The 21,340-nt window shown below is 40.3% G+C and overlaps 1 protein-coding gene across 2 annotated transcripts in view; it reads left to right on the top strand.

Annotated features, from left to right (window-relative positions):
• Positions 1-21,340, top strand: part of ZFAND3 (zinc finger AN1-type containing 3) — a 332,287-nt gene that overhangs the window by 285,389 nt on the left and 25,558 nt on the right. For both annotated transcript variants that reach the window (XM_017522551.2, XM_017522550.2), the window contains exon 5: positions 8,338-8,505. In XM_017522551.2, the coding sequence (XP_017378040.1) occupies positions 8,338-8,505 (168 nt within the window). The remainder of the gene's footprint in view (positions 1-8,337; positions 8,506-21,340) is intronic.

Raw genomic sequence — 21,340 nt, 5'->3', positions numbered from 1 at the left:
TCCTGATGTCCAGTATGTGGAAGAGGTGCAGTGGAGGGAGCTGGAGGAAGAACATTCCTCCTTGTACCCCCCTGCCAACTGCAAGGTACAGTAGAAACTGAAATGATGACACAGTACCTACTTTTCACCTTCTTTACTTGGGCCAGTCCTCCAGCCATCCCATGTGGACTTGTTAGGTACCTGCTGGAAGTTTTATATTTCTGGTTCTGAATATGTAACAGAGAAAGTATACAATTAAATATTCCCTTCCTGCCAGGCGCAGTGGCTTACACCTCTAATCCCAGCACTTGAGGAGGACGAGGTGGGTGGATTACTTCAGGCCCGGAGCTTGAGACCAGCCTAGGCAACATGGCAATACTCTGTCTCTAATAAAAATACAAAAAAATTAGCCAGGTGTGGTGGCTCATGCCTATAGTCCCAGCTACTTGGGAGGCTGAGGCAGGAAGATTACTTGAGCAGCCTTTGGTTTGCATCACTTGTGTAGCCTTTAGTCTGCAGCTGAAAGCTTGAGTCCCTGGGAAGCCATTGGTGCAACTCATAAGGTCTAAAGGCTGAAGAATCTGGAGTCTGAAGTCCAAGGGCAGGAGGAGCAGAAGCAGGCATCTGGCGCGGAAAGAAGAAAGAGGACCAGAAGACTCAGGAAACAAGCTTCTTCCACCTTCTTCCTCCTACTGTCTTCCGGCTGTGCTGACAGCTGATTGGATGGTGCCTACCCACATTGAGGGTGGATCTTCCTCTCCCAGTCACCGACTTAAACATCAGTCTTCTCTGGCAGACACACTGAGACACATCCAGAAACAATACCAACCATCTAGGCATCCCTCAGTCCCATCAAGTTGACAACTAGTATTAACCATTACAGTCGAGTTGAAGGAATGTGATAAAACATTAATTGTTGAATCTGAATGGAGTCTACACGGGTGCTTATTGTATTAGTCATTGACCTTTTCTATGTGTTTGAAATTTTTAAAATAAAAAGTTGGGTAAAAACTAAATGCTTTTTTTCCTACAGCTGGCAACAAACCAAGGGTGTGCTCTCTCAACACTCCTGTTCAGCATCATGCCAGAAGGACTAGCCAGCACAGGCAAGAAAAAGAAATAGAAGGCATACAGATTAGAAAGAAGAGTTGAAGGGAAAACCTTGCTTTCTAAAACTGTTGGACTTGGTACCATGACTTTTATTTAAAATTGTTTGATTTGATGGAGAGCTATTCCGCCATGGCTCATTAACTTCTCCTGCTTGATCTTTTGATGAGTTCATAGTCACTTGTTTCTGGTATCATGGTGTACTGCCAAAATCAGCTTCCAAGTTCCTATGTACCAGAAATGGGAGAGGAAGATGGGCTATGAGGAAGTGAGAGACCTAATCTCAGTCTTTAAAACATACCTTTGGGGTATGTGGGTAGTCATCTCCTGAAGCATATGATAATTTTGTCATGACTCCTGACTTCTGTGTGTTCTGCTGTTCTTTAAGCTGTCTTCTAGTCAAAAAAGTCTCCACAGAAGCAGCTTCTGCATTGCTATCCGGAGGACCAAAATCACATTGGTGGATGATAACAGGAGGCCCCAAGAAGATTTCTGATGCCGTGTGTTTTTTGGGCATACTGAGGATAGAGACCTTCAAAGCTCAGGTGTACTCCTAAGATAACTTTCCTGATCAGCCATTCCAGATCTCCCAATCTTGTGTTCCCACCAGGAGAGGGAGACTAATGCTTAGGAATTATACTGCCTGGCAGTTTGTGAACAACTGACTTTTTAAATGTTTGTAATGTAGGACGTGACATCTTAGGAGTATTTCAAGCTAGATTTATCTCCATATCAAAAGTGATGGCGTTCTCCACAAAATTTTAATAATCAGCCTCTTGAACCTCATTCTCTGTCCATACAATGGCTTTTCAACAGATGTGTTACTCCAATATTATTTTAGGATAATTAGGAACATAAGAAAGGAAGGGAAAATCCCAAACAAGGTGGGAAAATTTTTTTAATGGGTAGCAAGATGTTTTCTTTCTTAAAGTCTTTCATGGCACACAGTAAAATGTCAGGAGAGGATGAGTCTAATCCCTGCGTATACCCTGAAAGCAAAGCATGAGGGGAAACCAGGGAGAAAGTACCTATAAAACAGGGTTTTTTCAAGCCTCTTTTATCAATTTTTCCAGGAAGGTGTGGTATTTTTTGTGGACAAAGGTTTTACCAACTTAAAGCTCCTTTTAAATGGTCAAAGGAGAAACAGCAGTGATGTGTGAGGGTTCATTAATTATTGCTCTTACTGATGTTTGCACAGGCTGTTGGGATCATAAATGTCAATCTGTCAAGAGACTGTGATAGGCTCTAAAAAAACTGATTGAGTACCTCAAAAGCTGTCAGAGAGCCTGAGATTAAACAGATTCATCTTTTGTAGAAGTAAGGAAAGGTGTGGGTGAAGGGAATAGCAGAAGGCTTTCTTCTCTTTGTTGCCACGTTGCTTCTCCCACTCTCTATTCCGTATTGTGAGTGTTGGCTTATACAGAGGCCTAAGAGCCTGTCTGCCTGAGATGTCAGGAAGCCACAGCCGTGGTTAGTGCCTGGGGTATGTGCAGGCTGCCAGCTGCAGGGTGACAGGAGATTAAGAGAGCTTGAGATTCAGCTTTGACAGGCCTGACACAATTTATTTGGAAATTTTCAGGAGAGAACATGAGTAATAAAGACAAGAACAGTGACAGTAAGGAACAAATGTGAATTTCTGCCAGAGACAAAACAGAATTTTAAAAGAAGTAGCTCTGTTTGTTGTCTCCAGTTAAGCCTTCCAGTTAAACTGTATTCCTAAATTGAAAGTCCTACCACTACTTTCTGAGATTGGCTAGGAAGGTACAATTAGAATTCCTCTCTTCAGAAGGTTCTATGACTTTAAAATCACTGTACAACCAGCCCACCATCTATGGATTCAACCAACCATAGATTGAAAATATCTGGAAAAAATAGATGTTTGTGTCTGTACTGCACATGTAGACCTTTTTTTTTGGTCATTATTCCCTAAATAACACAGTGTAACAATTATTTACATGGTGTTTATATTGTATTATAAGTATAATCTAGAGAAGATTAAAGTACAGTTTGACCAACATGGGTTTCCATTGTGCAGGTCCACTGTGCACAGATTTCCTTCTGCCTCTGCCATCCCTGAAACTGCAAGACCAGACCCCAACTCCTCCTCTGTCTCCTCCTCCTCTGCCTACTGAGTGTGGAGACAAGGATGAAGACTTTGATGATCCACTTCCACTTAAGGAAGAGAAACTATTTTCTCTTTCATGTGGTTTTCTTAGTATTTTCTTTTCTCTACTTTATTGTAGGGATACCGTATATAATACATAAAACATGCAAAATATGTGTTAATCATCTGTCATTGTTATCAGTAAGACTTCTGGCCAGCAGGAGGCTATTACTAGCTAAGTTTTGAGGAAGTCAGAAGTTAGAAAATTTTCAACTGTAATGGGGGTCAGCACCCAAGCCCTATGTTGTTCAAGGGTCAGCTGTATATGGGAGGGGGTATGTAGGTTATATGCAAATACTATGCCATTTTATATAAGGGACTTGAGCGTCTGTGGAATTTGGTATCCTTGGGGGTTCCTGGAACCAATCTCCCTTGGATACCAAGAGACAGACTGCACAGTACTTGTCTCTCTGTTGAAAATTAAGCAGCAGCTACTTTCAAACAAAGAAAGCAAAATAGGCAAAATCCTTCTTAAGATTTTCCTTCCTCATTTAATCACATTATAATTCTTTATCAGAGTTTCCTCTGACTAGATCTGATGTGATGTCTTTCTCATTCCATTAAACATTGGCAGAGAAAGCAGTGGTCTGGTGAGAACCTGGAATGGGGGGAATGGCACCTCTGTGTGGGGATATCCATACTAGATTATGTTCTCAAGAAAAAGCATACTAGAAAAAAAAATCTGCTTTGTTGGCCCTTTATGAAGGACCTTAATTAGAAGTCACTCTTAACTGCTGGGGTGAGAAGGGTTTCCAGCTTGGCACCTCCTCCTGCTGCTAACGAGCATGCTCCTTGCAAGGACTTGCTGCTTCTGACAGTTAAAGCTGCATGTAAGAATTACTTCTCTTCACCTCTCCCTCCATATTTAACCGCTACTGCCCAAGTTCAGAGTACGCAGGTAAACATTCGATGTTTTTGGGAAATTGGCAGTGCTTCAGGGTAACATTTGTGAGCAAAAGTAAATCATCATAGTTGAATTTATTCAAATATAGGCAGTAGATGGTTCCTTTAATGTCAGCCATGTTTGGATCTTTTTTTTTCCCTGATAGTCTTTTTCTAATTGACATAAATTTATAAATGAATAGTTGAATTATTTAGTTTATTATCATGTCATTAGAACGCCTACCCTGGACATCTGTTTCTCTTATTTAAGCAACTCACCCCATGGCACAAGGTTTCATTAAGTATTTAGCAGAGAAAGTGTAAATTTCTTACGCAGGTGAGGATGATCCTGTAGGTTACTGTTGATATTTCATTAGCTTTTCAGTAAAACACTAAGTGGACTTGTGAGAAAATGCCAAAGAATGGTTTGCTTCTCCAAAAAAATTGCATGTATATAGTCACCTTTCTGGACAATAGCATGTGGAGGATGATGAGCAGTTTTGGAAGCTTATTTGCCTTCCCTCTTTGTGGGAGGGAGCATTAGAGAGCATCTAACAGATCATCAACTAGGGAAGAGTAAGTGGGCATATTTCAGAGTTTCAAAGGTGTGGATCTCTTATTAGGGAATAGAGGTCCTTGATTCTAAAACATAACACACTCTGTTAGACATTTCTTCTGCCTTAGTTTAGAATCACCTAGGACTGCCTCCTGTGGCTCAGACTTTCTATACATGGATGCTTTTGGTCATAGACTTGTACAGATGCTGGGACATTGATTGTCAGAGGACTGACTAGGGCTCAATGGTGTTCTTTTAGGATGGCCAGTATATTGTATCCAGAAGCTGTGGTAGCATCAGAAACCTCCTTTAGGACTCACTGTTCAAGAATATTCAATGCCTGCTGCCTTCAGAACAAATAACTCATTGTCTTCATATGAATGTGGAGTAGATCAAGGAAAATCTCAACATGGGACCATGTAGACATTCCTTAGTGTTGCTATTGAATGCCCATTGGTCAGATGAGATGGGGAATTAAGAGAAAAAGAAGTCAAGACTGGACAGGCCTCCTGATTTTGTAGGGGAGGGGGTCCCATCAAAGTGGGTTGTTTGGTGATGACTGATGATTGTGATATGATGTAAATATGAATTCCTCAGCCATAGGACTCATGTATTTTAAAAAAATATTTTCTTTACATACCTAACTGCCTTACTTATTTGGACATAGTTAGCTTAAGGATAACATTGCCACACTGAAATTCTTTTTGTTTTTTCTTTATTTTTTCCCCCAGCTTCATTGCCACACTGAAATTAAATTATCTTCTTACAGCAAAGGTTTGTTTTAGAAATGGAGGTGGGTGCTTTGCAGACAGATAGCATGTTTGCCAGTTTGAGATAGAGCCATGTAGAAAGAGCTCTAAATGTGAACTCTGCATATTCAGACACAGTGATGTGAAAGAAAGGGGCTCAGGGTCTGAGCAGTCTTTTGTTACCTTACAGATACGCTGGCATTCTGCCAAGGCCCTCCAGATTTTAACCATATTAATAATGAAAAGACCTCAACTGCCTCCCCATCTTGTGCTGACACGTGCCTTCTAGTGGGAGTAACTTCCTATAAGGATGCTCTGAATTTAGGACTTTGTTTCACAAAAAAACATTTTTTGTTACAGTTTTTACTCTAGAATTTTCTTGTTACCCCACCCCCAAATGTCCAAATAGGGTTATTAATACAAATAGAGCCATTACTGATTTGTGTAAAAGGACCTCCACCCCGAGAGCAGTGTGGATCATACAAGGTGAATGTCTTTCCACTGACTGCTTTGTAATAATTTACATTTAAATTGTTGCGTGTTGCTCTTGTAGAAGAAGGGAGAGGGCCTGCCCTGTGTGTGGCCACCTTAGTCACCACACTGACTGGGTCTAGACGGCTTTACTCAGCAGAGCTGGGAAATAGGCTGAACTTGCTTTCAGTTGTTTTCATCAGAGGCCTTATTTAGTTGGTTTGTGTTGGGGCACAGTGTCATGTAGGACTGGACGAATTAAATGAGATGAAAAATGAAGTCTGTAGTTGCTAAGAATGGTGCAGGGCCTCCATATGCCAGTACAGCGCAGCGAGGCTGGGGGACCAAGATGGTCGCTGGACCATCTTGGGTGAAGTGCTGCGTCTGCCTCACACACAGGGAGGCTAGGAAGAGGCATACGGACAGCATTGACTAAAATACATCCTATGGGCTGTGGCTTCTCAGTAGAGCCACTTTAAGTAGAACATGACTGCCTAGAAGACAAATTCATTCATTCAGGAAATACTTATTGAGCCATAGGCATGGAGGGCACATCAGTGAACAAAGCAGGTGAAGTTTTCCGCCCTCTTGTAGTTTACGTTCTTTTAGGGCATAATGTTAAAGGTAAGTGCTATGGAAGAATAAAAGACAGGGAAACAAAGAAGGGCAAGTGCTAGGAATGTGGATTTGATGACCTAGAAGCGATGATCAGGGAAAAACCTTCAATGAAAATGTGACTTTGGAGCAAGGATACAGAAGAGATAAGATCCCATGTAGATCTGGGTGAAGAGTGTTTCCAACAGAGGGAACAGAAGGTACAAAGTCCCACAGGTAGGAGACAGTAGTAGCGTAGATAAGCAAGGAAGGAAAGCAGCAGGAGCTGGGCAGGGGGCAAGTCATGCAGGGCATTCAAGAGTCAAACTAAGTATCTGGACTTTTACTTTGGAAAAGGAAGCTATTAGAGGGTTTTAAGCAGGGAAGTAACATGATTCTAACTTGATTTTTTAAATTGTTTTTTCAAACGGAGTCTTGCTCTGTCTCCAGGCTGGAGTGCAGTGGCACAATCTTGGCTCACTGCATCCTCTGCCTCCTGGGTTCAAGTGATTCTCCTGCCCCAGCCTCCTGAGGCATGTGCCACCACGTCCGAGCAATTTTTTGTATTTTTTTTTTTTTAGCAGAGATGGAGTTTCACTGTGTTAGCCAGGATGGTCTCAATCTCCTGACCTTGTGATCCACCTGCCTCGGCTACCCAAAGTGTTGAGATTACAGGCATGAGCCACTGTGCCCGACCAATTCTAACTTGATTTTTAACAGAGTCACGTGGCTGCTACGTGGAGAATAGACTGTAGAGACAAGGGAGTGAGCAGAGAGACAGTTAAGAGGCTCTTGTAGTATGCTTGATGAGTTGGTGATGGCTTAGACCAAGGTGGGGGTGACAGGGGTGAGAAGGTGTGGCATCTGGATCATTTTGAAGAAGACCATTTAGGAGATTCCCTTCTAGAGGTAATTTAGCACAAACAACTTTGGAACTTGGTAAGAGATACATCCTGGGTATGCAGGCAGCTATTTCAGGAATACAGAGCCCCAAAGAGCTGCCCAGTTTTTTGAAGGCAAGAGTCATTTACAGCCTTGTCTGTGATAAGAACCTTATTGCATCTTAATTATTTTTTTCAGATTATTCAAGACACAGTTGTCGCACAGTACACCTCCCTCCACCTGCCATTTTGGCTCCACCTCAAGGTGGAGTAGCCAGTGCTGCTCCTGCACCACCCCATGTTGGAGATCATGGAGCAGCTTGCTTGTGCACAGCAGGGGTGCCCCTTCATTCACTCTGAATCAAGTTGAACTAATTGTCAGTGTTATAACTAACTGACTTTTGTGTCTTTAAGAGTAGAAACTTGAGTAATTTTACTGTAAAAGATTACAGATCACTCATGAAACACTGGCTTTGGGAACGAAGTTGTGAAAGCATGGTGATACAGAGATACATTTGATGTAGTCCCATCTCTAAAGAATTACAGTTTACTTGAGGGCAAGTGAATACCCGAGAAAAGATAACTAAACAATACAGGCAGTAAGCATCTAGGTCCCAGCAAGGGGATACAAAGACAGGACCCCATTTTTAGCCGGACTGGCCTCCTCATAGAATCTCAGCTATTTTTAAAAACAACATAGAACTGGTATTTGTTGAGCCACCCTCACCCTCCTCTCCAGCTCAGGCCTAGCTTGTTAGAAGTCAGCACTAAAGGTACATGCTTATCCTGGTTTGTGCAGTATAATCCAAGCAAGTCAGAGCTGGTTCACATGGGTCTGGTTCCTTCCTGGACAAGGGCAGTAGCCGGTCAGGAGAATGCCTAGAAATACATTAATCAGCCGTGCTTGCCAGGCGAAGCACTAATCCTGATCCCCAAATATGTTGTTTTGGTCAGATTCACAGTCTGAGAATGAGGCTTCACCAATAAAACGGCCACGACTACTGGAGAATACTGAACGGTCCGAGGAAACCAGCCGATCTAAACAGAAGAGTCGACGTCGGTGCTTCCAGTGCCAAACCAAACTGGAACTGGTGCAGCAGGAATTGGGATCGTGTCGCTGCGGTAAGCATCTCCCCCAGTGACAGCATGGGGAGACTATGTCCTTAACACCTTGGCCTAGCTTTAGAAATTAAGTGGCTGAAGTCGTTCATTCTTCTTCTGAGTACTGTAGGTTTGCTACAATAGTGCATGCTATATAGCTTTGGGGCTTGAGAAATCGGGAGTGCGGGATGTTTGCTTCTGAACACCCTTTATTCTCACGCGTGCAGAAAAGACAAAAACACCCCCCTCTTCTTATGCATATCTCCTTAGAGCTTCATTTCACTGCTTAGTGCTTTCAGCTTCTCCCCACCACTTATTACTCTGTTTTTTTCTCACTTACAACTTTAGAAGTTTAGCAAACAAGCAAAATTCTGGAATATATACCATAAAATTCAGATATTAACTTTGAATGTGCTTCTTACTGTTTATGATAAATGGAAGATTTCTTCTCCATATCCTTGTTAAATTAAGCTTTGCTTAGAAAATTTCTTTTGAACCTTAGTTCATCAAGTCAGTTGATACCTTGAAATAGTCCCCCTTTTTTTCTCCTGGGCTAAATCCATCCTCCTGTCTCTGCCTCACAAAATGCTGGGATTACGTGTGCGGGCCACCATACCCAGTCTGAAATAGCTTTACAGTAACCTTTCCTCCTGTGTTCTGTAGTGGAATACCACCTTTTAGAATTGCTGCACAGGGATGCCTACCTGCAGTGGAACAAAACTTAAGTCAACCCTTTCTCTCTTCTTGACCACGTGTATCATGACACATAGGAACAAAATTGTATAGCAGCATTATTTTAGGCTGATTTATAGTTTTCCTGTACTTGTTTTCATTTCCTGCTTTTAAAACATAATAATGTAAAATTGAAGACCAATTCAGCTGTCATCAGACTAACTTTGAGACCTGACTCTAGCCTCTGAGAAGCCTATTTCTTTCTTTCTGAGAAGTCAGCTTTAGAAGCCCCCTTTCATTTCCGGGACAGTGAAGATATCCTACAAGTACTATTGCTGGCAGTCAGGACTAAATAGTTCACTCAGCAGTTATCAAGCAACAGTCACTGGAAGTTCACGGTCTTCTGAAGCAGCAGCCTTTGCTGCTACGGTTCTCAATTATCTGCCCTATTGGAAATGAGAAGGAAGAGAGAGGATATTAGCTTTTCATATAAACTGAGTCATGGCACAAAAAAAAAAAAAAATGAACCCGTTTGTTATATATTCTGGTGTATGTGGTACTCCACAAGATTGAAAGTACGTATTCAACTGCAGAAACCGGAACCAGCGTGGGGAGTCCAGATGTCACCAGATAAGGTTTTTCGGGCATTTTGGTTATAGCATTAAGTGTTTTTGGGAAACTGTAAAGAGGGTTAGGATAGGTGGTGGGAACAGAGGCTGACAGCAGTTTTCAGACTTCAGTTGTGTTGATGCATGCAGTATGGCCCAGGTGAGTTCAGAACCTTATTCTTAGGCTATTTTGATCAACCCTGCCAGGCAATTTTAAATTCTTGGTGATGTAGTGCAGGGACACTGTGGTTGGTTAAGGAAACTCTGGGCTCTGTTGGCTAACCAGCTTTGCCCCACACTGAAGAGGCTGTCTCATCTTTTGTGATCTGCAAATTCTTGCTTTGGTCATGTGAACTGTTGGGGAATTTGAGCAGTTCAGTCTGTTACCAGTGTTGTGAGCCTACCTGGTCATCTTAGCTATTGCTTTTGTAACATAGGCCTTTGGTTGTTCCTCAGTTAGAATTGTGGGATTTTCCTGAACCTTCTGTTCTTGTTTCCTCCTTGAAAGTAACTGAATCCTGGGTATTACACAGGATTTGCCGTACTGGATCAAGCAGTTGATCTGTCAAGTATGCTGTCTTGCCCTTGGCAGTGGCTAATGCTTCCTTCTCGTCAGGCAAACAGGAGATTTCACAATTTAGCCCTGAGATCTAAAGACATTGTAACCAGAACTCCCAGTTTACCCTTCAGCTTTGACTCAAACTACCTAATTTCCTAAGGTCTTAGCACCCAGCTGAAAAAAAAAAACAATAGTATATGTTAGATGACTTCACATTCACCCAAGTAAAGCCAACTTGTCTAATCTCTGGTAAATATAGATTACTCTGCAACGTCTTCACCTTGTGAGCAGGAGGCGGAGGAGGTTGCTGCAATATGTGTCCATTTTAAATGTTCTAACATGTAATCTCTTGGCTTGTGCCCAATTCTGAGAGTCTGCTTATAGGGAGATTTGACTTTTTCTGTTGGAGAAGAAAGCCCTGAGCTTACTGCAGTCTCAACAAGGTGTAACTTTCCTAGAGACAGTTGGACATTCAGTTTGACCCACTGAGAGCATTACACTTATGTGTCCAGAAAAGTGACTGCATCAACTGCTACCCTTCGAAAGATGAAGGACAACAGTGGGAACATGCCATTAAAAAAAGTCTGAGACTGTCTTTGATGAATAGCTCTTGCGTTTCTCCTGCCTGCTTGGATATCTCTAGGAAAGGGTGAGTTGTACGGTTATTTCCTTGAGGATACATGGATGTTAGACAGACGTTTAACTGCCCTGAAAGGTTTTAGAAAGGGGATAACAGTAATTTACTATTGAACGTGAAGACTCAAAAAGGTAGTTTGAGCTCAAACAGAACACTTCTTCACTGCAGAAATCTTTTTATACATATATATTTGCAATCTTTTCTTCCATTCGCCTTCCATTCTGTACAGGTTATTAACTGCTGACAAGAAATTCACATCTCATAAATAATGCTTAAGAGCCATTGCTATATAAATTGAATGTGTTATGAATTGTGATGGGCCTTTTTGTAGCATTCGATGCCTAGAGCAGGAAGAACAGAGGATGTCATTTTCATTAATTTCTAATGAGGTGCCAATTAAAGGCAGCGAAGATGCTCCAAAGGGAAGAGTGGCCAAGCTCCCCTGAATCCTTCGCCCCAGGGTTGTCATCTAAACACTGCCAGTGAAGCCTTCTCTAAAAATGCCATTAAATTACAGTCTCATTGAGAGCCCACACAGACACATTCAGCTTCCCTTTGATCTTCAAAAGAGCAATTTGTAAGACGAGTTCTGAGCCTTCTCACATAAGGAATAGCTAGAGGTGATAGGAATTGTTAATTGCCAGGACACTCTATGGGCTTTCAATAAGGAGGAATTTTGAAGAGGAATTCTCCTCTGCTTCACTGTGACTAGATAACCTTTAAGTCAACAATACCAAAATAACAACCTTTTCCTGTGAAATCTTTCAGGGTGCCAATTAGAAAACTCATGTGGTTGCCAGGCTGGGAGGGTATCTGCATCCTAGAGCATCTTCAGTAGTTTAACTTCTTAAGATAGAAAACAATTGCCTGAAAATGGATCTGTTTGTTTCATTTTCTACTAAGTAGGCAAATTGATCACCTCATTCTCATTGCAGGAGTCTTGTCTCCTGAATTGCCACTTAGAGAATGTTCTACTGAAATCTGGCCATCTTCATCAAATCCGGGCTACGTCACAGCCACCAAAATGCTGTCTTCTCTAAGGAGATCTTGCATGATACATGTAGCTTGGCTTCTTTTTTTTATATTTGGAAACAGAGTCTCACTCTGTCGACCAGGCTGAAGTGCAGTGGCGTGTTCTCAGCTCACTGCAACCTCTGCCTCCCGGGTTCCTGCCTCAGCCTCCTGAGTAGCTGGGACTACAGGCGCATGCCACCATGCCCAGCTAAATTTTTTGTATTTTAGTAGAGATGGGGTTTTACCATGTTGCACAGGCTGATCTCGAACTCCTGAGCTCAGGCAATCTGCCTGCCTTGGCCTCTAAAAGTGCTGGGATTACAGGCCTGAGCCACCCTGCCCAGCCTTCTTGGCTTCTTAATCACTGCACAGTGCTTTCTAGAAATGCAGAACTAATTTTTAAATACATTCAAAGAGCGTGTATAAGTTCTAACATTTTCAGTTGATGGTGCCGTAACAAACTAAATGGATATGCTGCCTTTGGGGATAGTAGTGCTTTTACTAACCTCCAGAGTAATCTGACATCCTTTATTGTTTTCAAAGTAAGTTTTCTATTCACTTTAGAAGCCTGAAGTGATGTGTTAGCTGACGCCTTTGGAGTAGTTGATCATCTCCAAGTGCCTCAGTGGCTATTGCTGCCTTGTCATTCACTGTCATACCATATGCAGAAAGCATTTTCTTAGGTTTTTGTGGGGAATATAGGAGCTAGAAATGTAGAATCTAAGAACTTACAGTGTAGATCTGTAGTTTCAAACTTCAGTAGGGGCCTGGTGTGGTGGCTCATGCCTGTAATCCCAACACTTTGGGAGGCCAAAGTGAAAGGATCCCTTGAGGCCAGGAGTTCAAGACCAGCATGTTGCCCGTCTCCATTTTTTGTAGAATTGGGCAACATAGCAAGACCTTGTCTCAGTGAAAAATCATTGCCAGGTGAGATGGTGCACACCTGTAGTCCAGCTACTTGGGAAGCCAAGGTAGATGGCTTTGAGCCCAGGAGTTCGAGGCTGCCATGAGTCTACTATTGCACTGCAGCCTGGGTGACAATGAAAGACCATGTCTCTTAAAAACTAAAAAAAAAAATCAAAAAAAAAAAAAAATCAAAAAACAAAACTTGAGTGAACATCAGAATCTACCTGGAGGGCAAAGTTAAAATACAGATTGTTGGGACCCATCCCCAGAAGTTCTGATCTGAGTTCCCAGGAAATGTTTTCACAGTCTTTGTTTTTTTATGATATTGACATTTTTAAGGAATACAACCTTTTATCCCTCCCCTCACCTACTTTTTTAATAGAAAACTCCTTATTTTGGGTTTTAATAGAGCACTCGTTATTCCGATATTTCTTCATAATCCGACTCAGTCTATGAATTCTCAGCCAAAATACTACACAGATAATCATGTGTCCTTCTCAGGGTTTTATGGGAGGCACAGATCTCCATCAGCCCTCATTGTTGATGTTAATTTTGATACACCCACCTAGTCAAGATATTACCTAGTTTCTCCACTGCGTAGTTACTGTTTTTCCCCTTGCACCTATAAAGCAGTCTGTAGGAAAACACTTTAAGACCAAGTAAATGCCCTGCCCCTCGTGAAAAATTTCCCCTAGATTCATCATCCATTGATGATTCTTGCGTAAGCCAGTCTCTGCTAGGAGGGTTGCGAAATGATGATTTACTATTTGGCACTCAGCATTCTTCTGTAAGTGAAGCCATCTCACTCCCCCATTTATTTACCTGTTACTGGTATGGACTCATGAGCGCTTATCTTTTTCAACGGTTTATGATTTATTACAGTACAGTTGTTCCCTGGTATCTGCAGGGGATCGACTCCAGAGCCTCCCATGGATACCAGATTTAAGGATGCTTAGGTCCCAATGCTGTAGCATTGCACATAACCTGTGTACATCCTCTCATATACTTTGTCATCTCCAGATTACCTATAATACCTAATACAATTTAAATGCTATGCAGATTGTTATGTACTATGTTGTTTAGGGAATAATGACAAAAAGAAAAAAATCTGTATATGCATCAGTGCAGACAGAACCATCATAGGCCTAACTACATTTTCAGTCCATGGTTGTTGAGTGTGGAACCCATGGATGTGGACAACCAACTGGACTTAATTATTTTGGTGCTCAGATTGTCCCAGATTTAGCCAGTGGAAGTTATTTTCTACTTGCTCCTGTGTTCTTGTGACATACTTCCCATCTTTTTTCAGTGGTGGGGGGAAGGGTTGAGAGCTTTTCCTTATTCTTTGGCATAACAGCGTGTGTGCCTAAATTTCCCCAATCATGGAATCAGCCACTTCTCCAAGGACCCCCCAAGATGATTTAAATATGCACTCAAGTAGGGATTTGCTGGGCCCAAGAGGAAGGCATACATAAAATAACTGACACCTGGAACAGCCCACCATAAGCGTTTACCAAGGTACAAGCCTATCCTATAGTGATATGGAGAAGGAAAGATTAATTCCAGCTCAAGATTCTGGACAAGGTTCTACAATTGGGGCTTTAAAGGAAGGTTGGGACTCAGATGTGGGGAAAGAGGGGATGCTTGGGCAAAGCTGGTGTTTAGGAGATGACCTCTGTTCAGCTGGATGAAGTCTTGGAGTCAAGTGAGGACAGACTGCTAGAAAGGGAGGAAAAGGATTCCAGATTCCAGGCTGAGGAGTTTGGATGTTGGTTTATAGTGAGAAGCCATCAATAGTTTTGAATATGGTCAACATGATCTAATCTGACTTTTAGAAAAATTAAACATGTCAGAAAGCCATGAAGGTTGTTCAGTCTTTTTAAGGCAGTGATACAGAGAGAATGTGAACTGATTGAGTGAAAAGGAATGTGCTTGTGTCACAACTGTTGCTGCCACTGCAGGGGGCTACGCAATGAAAAACAGTGATACCATACCTAAGGCCTAGAGTGGAGCAAGGAGCTGTAGTGATTAGGAAGCATGTTGGGGACATGAGATTACCAGGCTGATCTGTTTCACCAGCGTCAGAAATCAGCCCATATCTCTGTGCCTTAATTTTAATTCTCGTCCAAGTGTGAACCTACCAGGAACATTTGGCATTCTGTCCTATGTCTAAAAGAAGGTGAGGCAATATGTTCTTATAAAAAGCCTTATTCTGTTTACAGTGTTCTAAACTAGATCCACCAGAAAAACCCTGCTATGCAGAGAAACACCTGAGATCTTTTATTATGACCAAAATTGATTTGAATGGTGAAGTGTTATCATTATTGCCATTGAGGGGAGAGTCCAGGCTCTACCATGAGTTAGAGGGAGAGAGCATGGTTAAGCAAAAGACCCCAGCCATTAGGAACTCCCATTTTTATGCTGAGTCTGGGTGATAAAAGATTAAAACTCCTCCAGTACTCAAGACAGCAACAATTGGGGTGTATGTTACCTGTAACTCAAGGGAAGGGGGTGTCCTGTCCATCCTCCCAAAAGGAAAAAAAATCCACAACCTTTTGATGGGAGTTATTACATATGTGAGAGCTAAGGGTAATTAGATACCTTGAGGCAAATTCTGAGAAAATTTTCTTCCTTTGCTATACTCCTCCTTCACTCTCACTGTCTTTTACCTAAACATAAGTATGCTATCTGTATTCCCAATTTAATCTTTGATGTGTAAGTGTTCCAGTCTAAAACCAAATAGATTAGTCCCTCTGCTGCTCCTCTTAAATTGCAACTTGAGATGTTCGAGCAAAACAAATGAAACCTTTTACTGAACACAAACTCCATGTATTTAGCCTATTAGTGCAGTGCTGTCCCAGAGATCCAGCCTACCTAGATGTCCTTTGACAGGGCTGTACAGAGATGTCAGAAACAGGAAGAACTCCCCTTCATGTTTGATACCACTTCAAGCAAAGGAGTATCAAAGACTGAGCTCTTACAAGATAGAATGTGTAGGGTACATCCACTGCAGCCTGTGTCACATCCCCACCCATCCCCTACTGACAGGTATGCCAGAAGACCCTTGTCCCAAGGCATGAGATAAGTTTCCATCTTTTTAGCAGACTTGCAGCTACTTCTGTAGTCTAGTCTTAGTGGCAGTAATAGCACAATAATAATTTTACCAAAGCTATTTGGATAGGTTATCCTGTTTAGAATACTTTTTTTTTATGGGGAGAAAAATTGATTATTGTAAAAAGGAAGGGAATTATTAGTGTTTTTTATTTTAGTTCCAGTAGTAAATAGTTTGAGTTAATTCGCTGTTTAATAAGTTTTTTAAAACAGCTTTTTGAGAAATAATTTATGTACCATAAAATTCGCCCATTTTACAGTTGAATGAGTTTTATTACTTTTTTATTTCTTTAATCTTTTTTCAGACCCTAATTTTTTTAGTTCTTATTACATTTTTTATTTCTTTTTAAAATCTTTTTTCAGAAGTTGAATGAGTTTTAGTAGATTTGAGTAAGTTGTACGGCCATCACCAAATTCAGTTGAACAATACTTCCATCATCCCAAAAAGTTCCCTCATGCCCCTTTTCAGTTGATCCCTGTTCTCTCCCACTCTTAAGATCTGCTTTCCATTGCGATAGTTTCACCTTTTCTAGGATTTTAGTATCGGTGGATTCATACAGTCTGTAGTCCTTTGTCTACATAGTATGTTGTTTTTGAAATTCATTCATATTATATATCAGTAGTTTGTTCCTCTTTAATGCTGAGTATTATTTCATTGTATGGATATACCACATGTGTTTATTCATTTGCCAGTTGACGTACACTTGGCTTGTTTCCAGTTTGGGGCCATTATGAATGGAGCTGCATTTATGCACAAGTCTTGTGTGGACATGTGTTTTGATTTCTCTTGGGTATATACATAGGCATGGAATTGCAAGGTTAAATGGTAAGTGTGCTTTTAACATTTTAAGAAACTTGTCCAAGATCTTTTCCAAGCTTATATCGTTTTATATTCCCAGTAGCAGGGCATTCGGGTTCTAGTTTCTTCCTATCCTTGCCAACATTTAATATTGTCAGTCTTTTTAACTTTACATATTCTAGTGGCTGTGTGATAATATCTCATTATGGTATATTGATTTGCATTTGCCTAATGACCATTGATGTAGAACAGATATTTTTTATATGTTCTTTGGTCACTCATGTATCTTCTTTTATTAAGTCTGTTCACACTTAAAATTTTTAACCATGTTTAGAAAAAGATTAACAGAATTGCCATCTTAATATTGCAGCTCATCAGTATGATATGTCTCTCTATTTAGGTGTTTAATTTCGCAGCCACATTTTATATTTTCAATGTATATCTTGTTAAATTTATTCCTAAATATTTTAGTTTGTGATGATATTGTGAGTGGAATTTAAAAGTTTTATTTTTAGATTTTTTTTTTGCTACCACTTAGAAATATAGTGAATTTTTGTATGATTTTTTTTATACTGCAGCCTTGCTAAATTTAACTTGTTAGCTCTCAGTTCCGTAGAATTTTCTACATCCATGATCATGTTATCTGCAAATATAGTTTTCAATACTCCTTTCCAATCTGTATGCCTTTTGTTTTTCTTTCTTGCCTTTCTGCATCTTCAGCATAATGTTGAATAGAAGTGTTGAGTCATCCTTGCCTTCTCCTTGCTCTTAGGTAGAAAACATTGTATTTCATCATGTATGATTCAGCTATAGATTTTTCATAGCTGCTCCCCCCAGGTTGTAGTTGATTAATATATTCTGGGAAATGGTCAAATACATTCACCAAAAACAGATGACTTTTTTTTTTTTTTTTTTTTTTTTTTTTTTTTGAGATGGCATCTCACTCTGTTGCCCAGGCTGGAGTACAGTGGCGCAATCTTGGCTCACTGCAACCTCCACCTCCTGGGTTCAAGCGATTCTCAATGCCTCAGCCTCCCAAATAGCTAGGACCACAGACATGTGCCACCACACCCAGCTAATTTTTTTGTATTTCTGCCAGAGATGGGGGTTCACCATATTAGCCAGGATGGTCTGGATCCCCTGACCTCATGATCCACCCACTGCGCCCAGCCCAACAGATGATTATTTAACCCATGGTAGGCTACTATGTAAGCCTATAACTGGTGAACAAAGCTGTGTTCTAAAGAGTTTTGTCATCCCATAGACTCATTTCTGTTTGCAAAGTGAAGCATATTCCCTATATACCATCAAAATTAGAAGGAGCCTTAGTAGTCATTTAGTTTCATCTCCTTTTTTTTTTTTTTTTTTTTTTTTTATTTTTTTTTTTTTTTTTTTTTTTTTTTTTTTTTTTTTTTTTTTCATCTCTTTTTTTTTTTTTTTTTTAATAAATGAGAAAACCAAGATAGAAAAGGTGTTCCTTCACCTCAGATCTTACCTGTATCCTAAATAGTGGTATTCCATGTAGCCCTTGAACTAAACTCCAAGGTCTGCTGAAGAGTTTCTGCTCAGGGACCCCTCATGGTAGTGCCTGCTCCTCCGTTTCTTCAGCTTAGGTTTCAGCCACACTCACTGCACCTCCCTGTCACATCTTCCTGACCTGTAGTCTCCACTGAACCCAGCATATCTCTTCGGAAGCACTACATTTCTTGGTCTCTCTTCCAAATTCACCAGACTCTCTTAACCTCTTCTTGTTAGTTCAGCCTCTAAAGCCTTGTCTAGGACTTGGGACTCCTCTATGGAACCTTTGCAGCAGAACCACCAAATAAGGTCAGTTACAGTAAACATGCATACACACATGCATACACACACACACCTGCACGAAGTAGTTAGCATTTAGTCAAAATAATCGATTTTTAAAAATCTTTTCTTTCAGACTAATAATAAATGACAAAGTTTTACCAAAGACGTGTTTTTTTCAAAGACTTTTAATGTGTAGTTGAAACTAATTTATGTTAAGCACATTGTATGCAGATACCTGCTACTGGGTACTCTTAGTCACCCTAATAGATTCTTCCTGTGATTCCCTCTTTTAAAAAAAAATTTTTTTTTATTTCCATAGGTTATTGGGGAACAGGTAGTGTTTATTTACATAAGCTCTTTAGTGGTACTTTGTGAGATTTTGGTGCACCCATCACCCAAGCAATATACACTGCATCTTATTTGCAGTGTTTTATCTCTCACCCCCTTCCCACCCTTTCCCCCAAGTCCCCAAAGTCCATTGTGTCATTCTTATGTCTTTGCATCCTCATAGCTTAGCTCCCTCTTATGAGTGAGAACATAATGAAGTTTGATTTTCCATTCCTGAGTTACTTCACTTAGAATAATAGGCTCCAGTCTCATCCAGGTCGCTGCAAATGGCATTAATTTATTCCTTTTTACGGCTGAGTAGTATTACAGACATACACACACACATACATACACACACACACACACACACACACACACACACCCCACACAGTTTCTTTATCCACTTCTTGATTGATGGGCATTTGAGTTGTTTTCACGTTTTTGCAGTCGCAAATTGTGCTTTTGTAAACATGCATGTGCAAATATCTTTTTTGTATAATGACTTCTGTTCTTCTGGGTAGATACCCAGTAGGGGAATTGCTGGATCAAATGGTGGTTCTACTTTTAATTCTTTAAGGAATCTCCACACTGTTTTCCATAGTGGTTGTACTAGTTTACATTCCTACCAGCAGTGTAGAGTGTTCACTGCATCCACGCCAATATCTATTACTTTTTGATTATGATCATTCTTTCAGGAGTAAGGTATTACTGCATTGCGGTTTTGATTTTGCCTTTTCCTGATCATTAGTGATGTTAAGCATTTTTTCATATGTTTGTTGATCATTTGAATATCTTCCATTGAGAATTTTCTATTCATGTTCTTAGCCCACTTTTTGGTGGGATTTTTTCTTGTTGATTTGAGTTCATTGTAGATTCTGGATGTTAGTCCTTTGTCAGATGAATAGATTGTTAAGATTTTTTTCCTACTCTGTGGGTTGTCTGTTTACTCTGGTGACTGTTCTTTTTGCCATGCAAAAGCTCCTTAGTTTAAGTCCCAGCAATTTATCTTTGTTTTTATCGCATTTGCTTTTGGGTTCTTGGTCATAAAATCCTTGCCTAAGCCCATGTGTAGAAGGGTTTTTCCAATGTTATCTTCTAGAATTTTTATAGTTTTAGGTTTTAGATTTAAGTCTGTAATCCATCTTGAGTTGATTTTTGTATAAGGTAAGAGATGAGGATCCAGTTTTATTCTCCTACATGTGACTAGCCGGTTATCCTAGCACTATTTGTTGAAAAGGGTGTCCTTTCCCCACTGTGTTTTGTTTGCTTTGTCGAGGATCAGTTGGCTGTAAATATTTGGGTTTATTTCTAGGTTCTCCATCCTTTTCCATTGCTCTGTGTGCCTTTTGTTATGCCAGTACCATGCTGTTTGGTGACTATGACCTTATAGTTTAGTTTGAAGTTGGGTAATGTGATGCCTCCCGATTTGTTCTTTTTGCTTAGACTTGCTTTGGATATGCGGACTTTGTTTTGGTCCATGTGAATTTTAGGATTGTTTTTTCTAGTTCTGTGAAGAATGATGGTGGTGCTTTGATGAAAATCGCACTGAATTTGTAGGTTGCTTTTGGCAGTATGGTCATTTTTGTCATATTGATTCTACCCATCCATGAGCACGGGATGTGTTTCCATTAGTTTGTGTTGTCTGTGATTTCTTTCAGCAGTGTGTGTTGTTTTTCTTGTGGTGGTCTTTCATCTCCTTGGATAGGTATATTCCTAAGTTTTATTTTGTTTTGTTTTGTTTTGTTGTTGTTTTGCATCTATTTTAAAAGGGGTTAAATTCTTTATTTGCTTGTCAGCTTCATCACTGGTATATAGAAGAGCTGCTGATTTTGTATACATTAATTTTGTATCCAGAAACTTTGCTGAATTATTTTACCAGTTCTAGGGGCTTTCTAGAGGAGCCTGTAGAATTTTTTAGGTTAACAATCATATCTTCCATCAGCAAACAGTGACAATTTGACTTCCTCTTTACCAGTTTGGATGTCCTTTATTTCTTTCTCTTGTCTGATTGCTCTGGGAAGACTTTCAGTACTGTGTTAAAGAGGAATGGTGAGAGTGGGCATTCTTGTCTTATTCCAGTTGCCAGAGGGAATGCTTTCAACTTTTCTCTATTCAGTATTATGTTGGCTGTAGGCTTGTCGTAGATAGCTTTTATTTTATTGAGATATGTCCCTTGTATGCTGATTTTTCTAAGTTTTAATCATAAAGCGGTGCTGGATTTTGTTGAATGCTTTTTCTGCATTTGTTGAGATGATCGTGTGATTTTTGTTTTTAATTCTGTTTATGTGGTATATCCCTTTTTTTTTTAATCCCATTTATTTATTTTATTTCATTTTAGGTTTTGGGGTACATGTGAAGAACATGCAAAATTGTTGCATAGGAACACACGTGGCAGTGTCATTTGCTGCCTTCCTCCCCATCAC

Source organism: Cebus imitator, unplaced genomic scaffold (assembly GCF_001604975.1).
Source record: "Cebus imitator isolate Cc_AM_T3 unplaced genomic scaffold, Cebus_imitator-1.0 Scaffold24, whole genome shotgun sequence".
Classification (NCBI taxonomy): Eukaryota; Metazoa; Chordata; class Mammalia; order Primates; family Cebidae; genus Cebus; species Cebus imitator.
The sequence above is the reverse complement of the archived record's forward strand: the minus strand, read 5'-3'. Positions and strand labels throughout refer to the sequence as shown.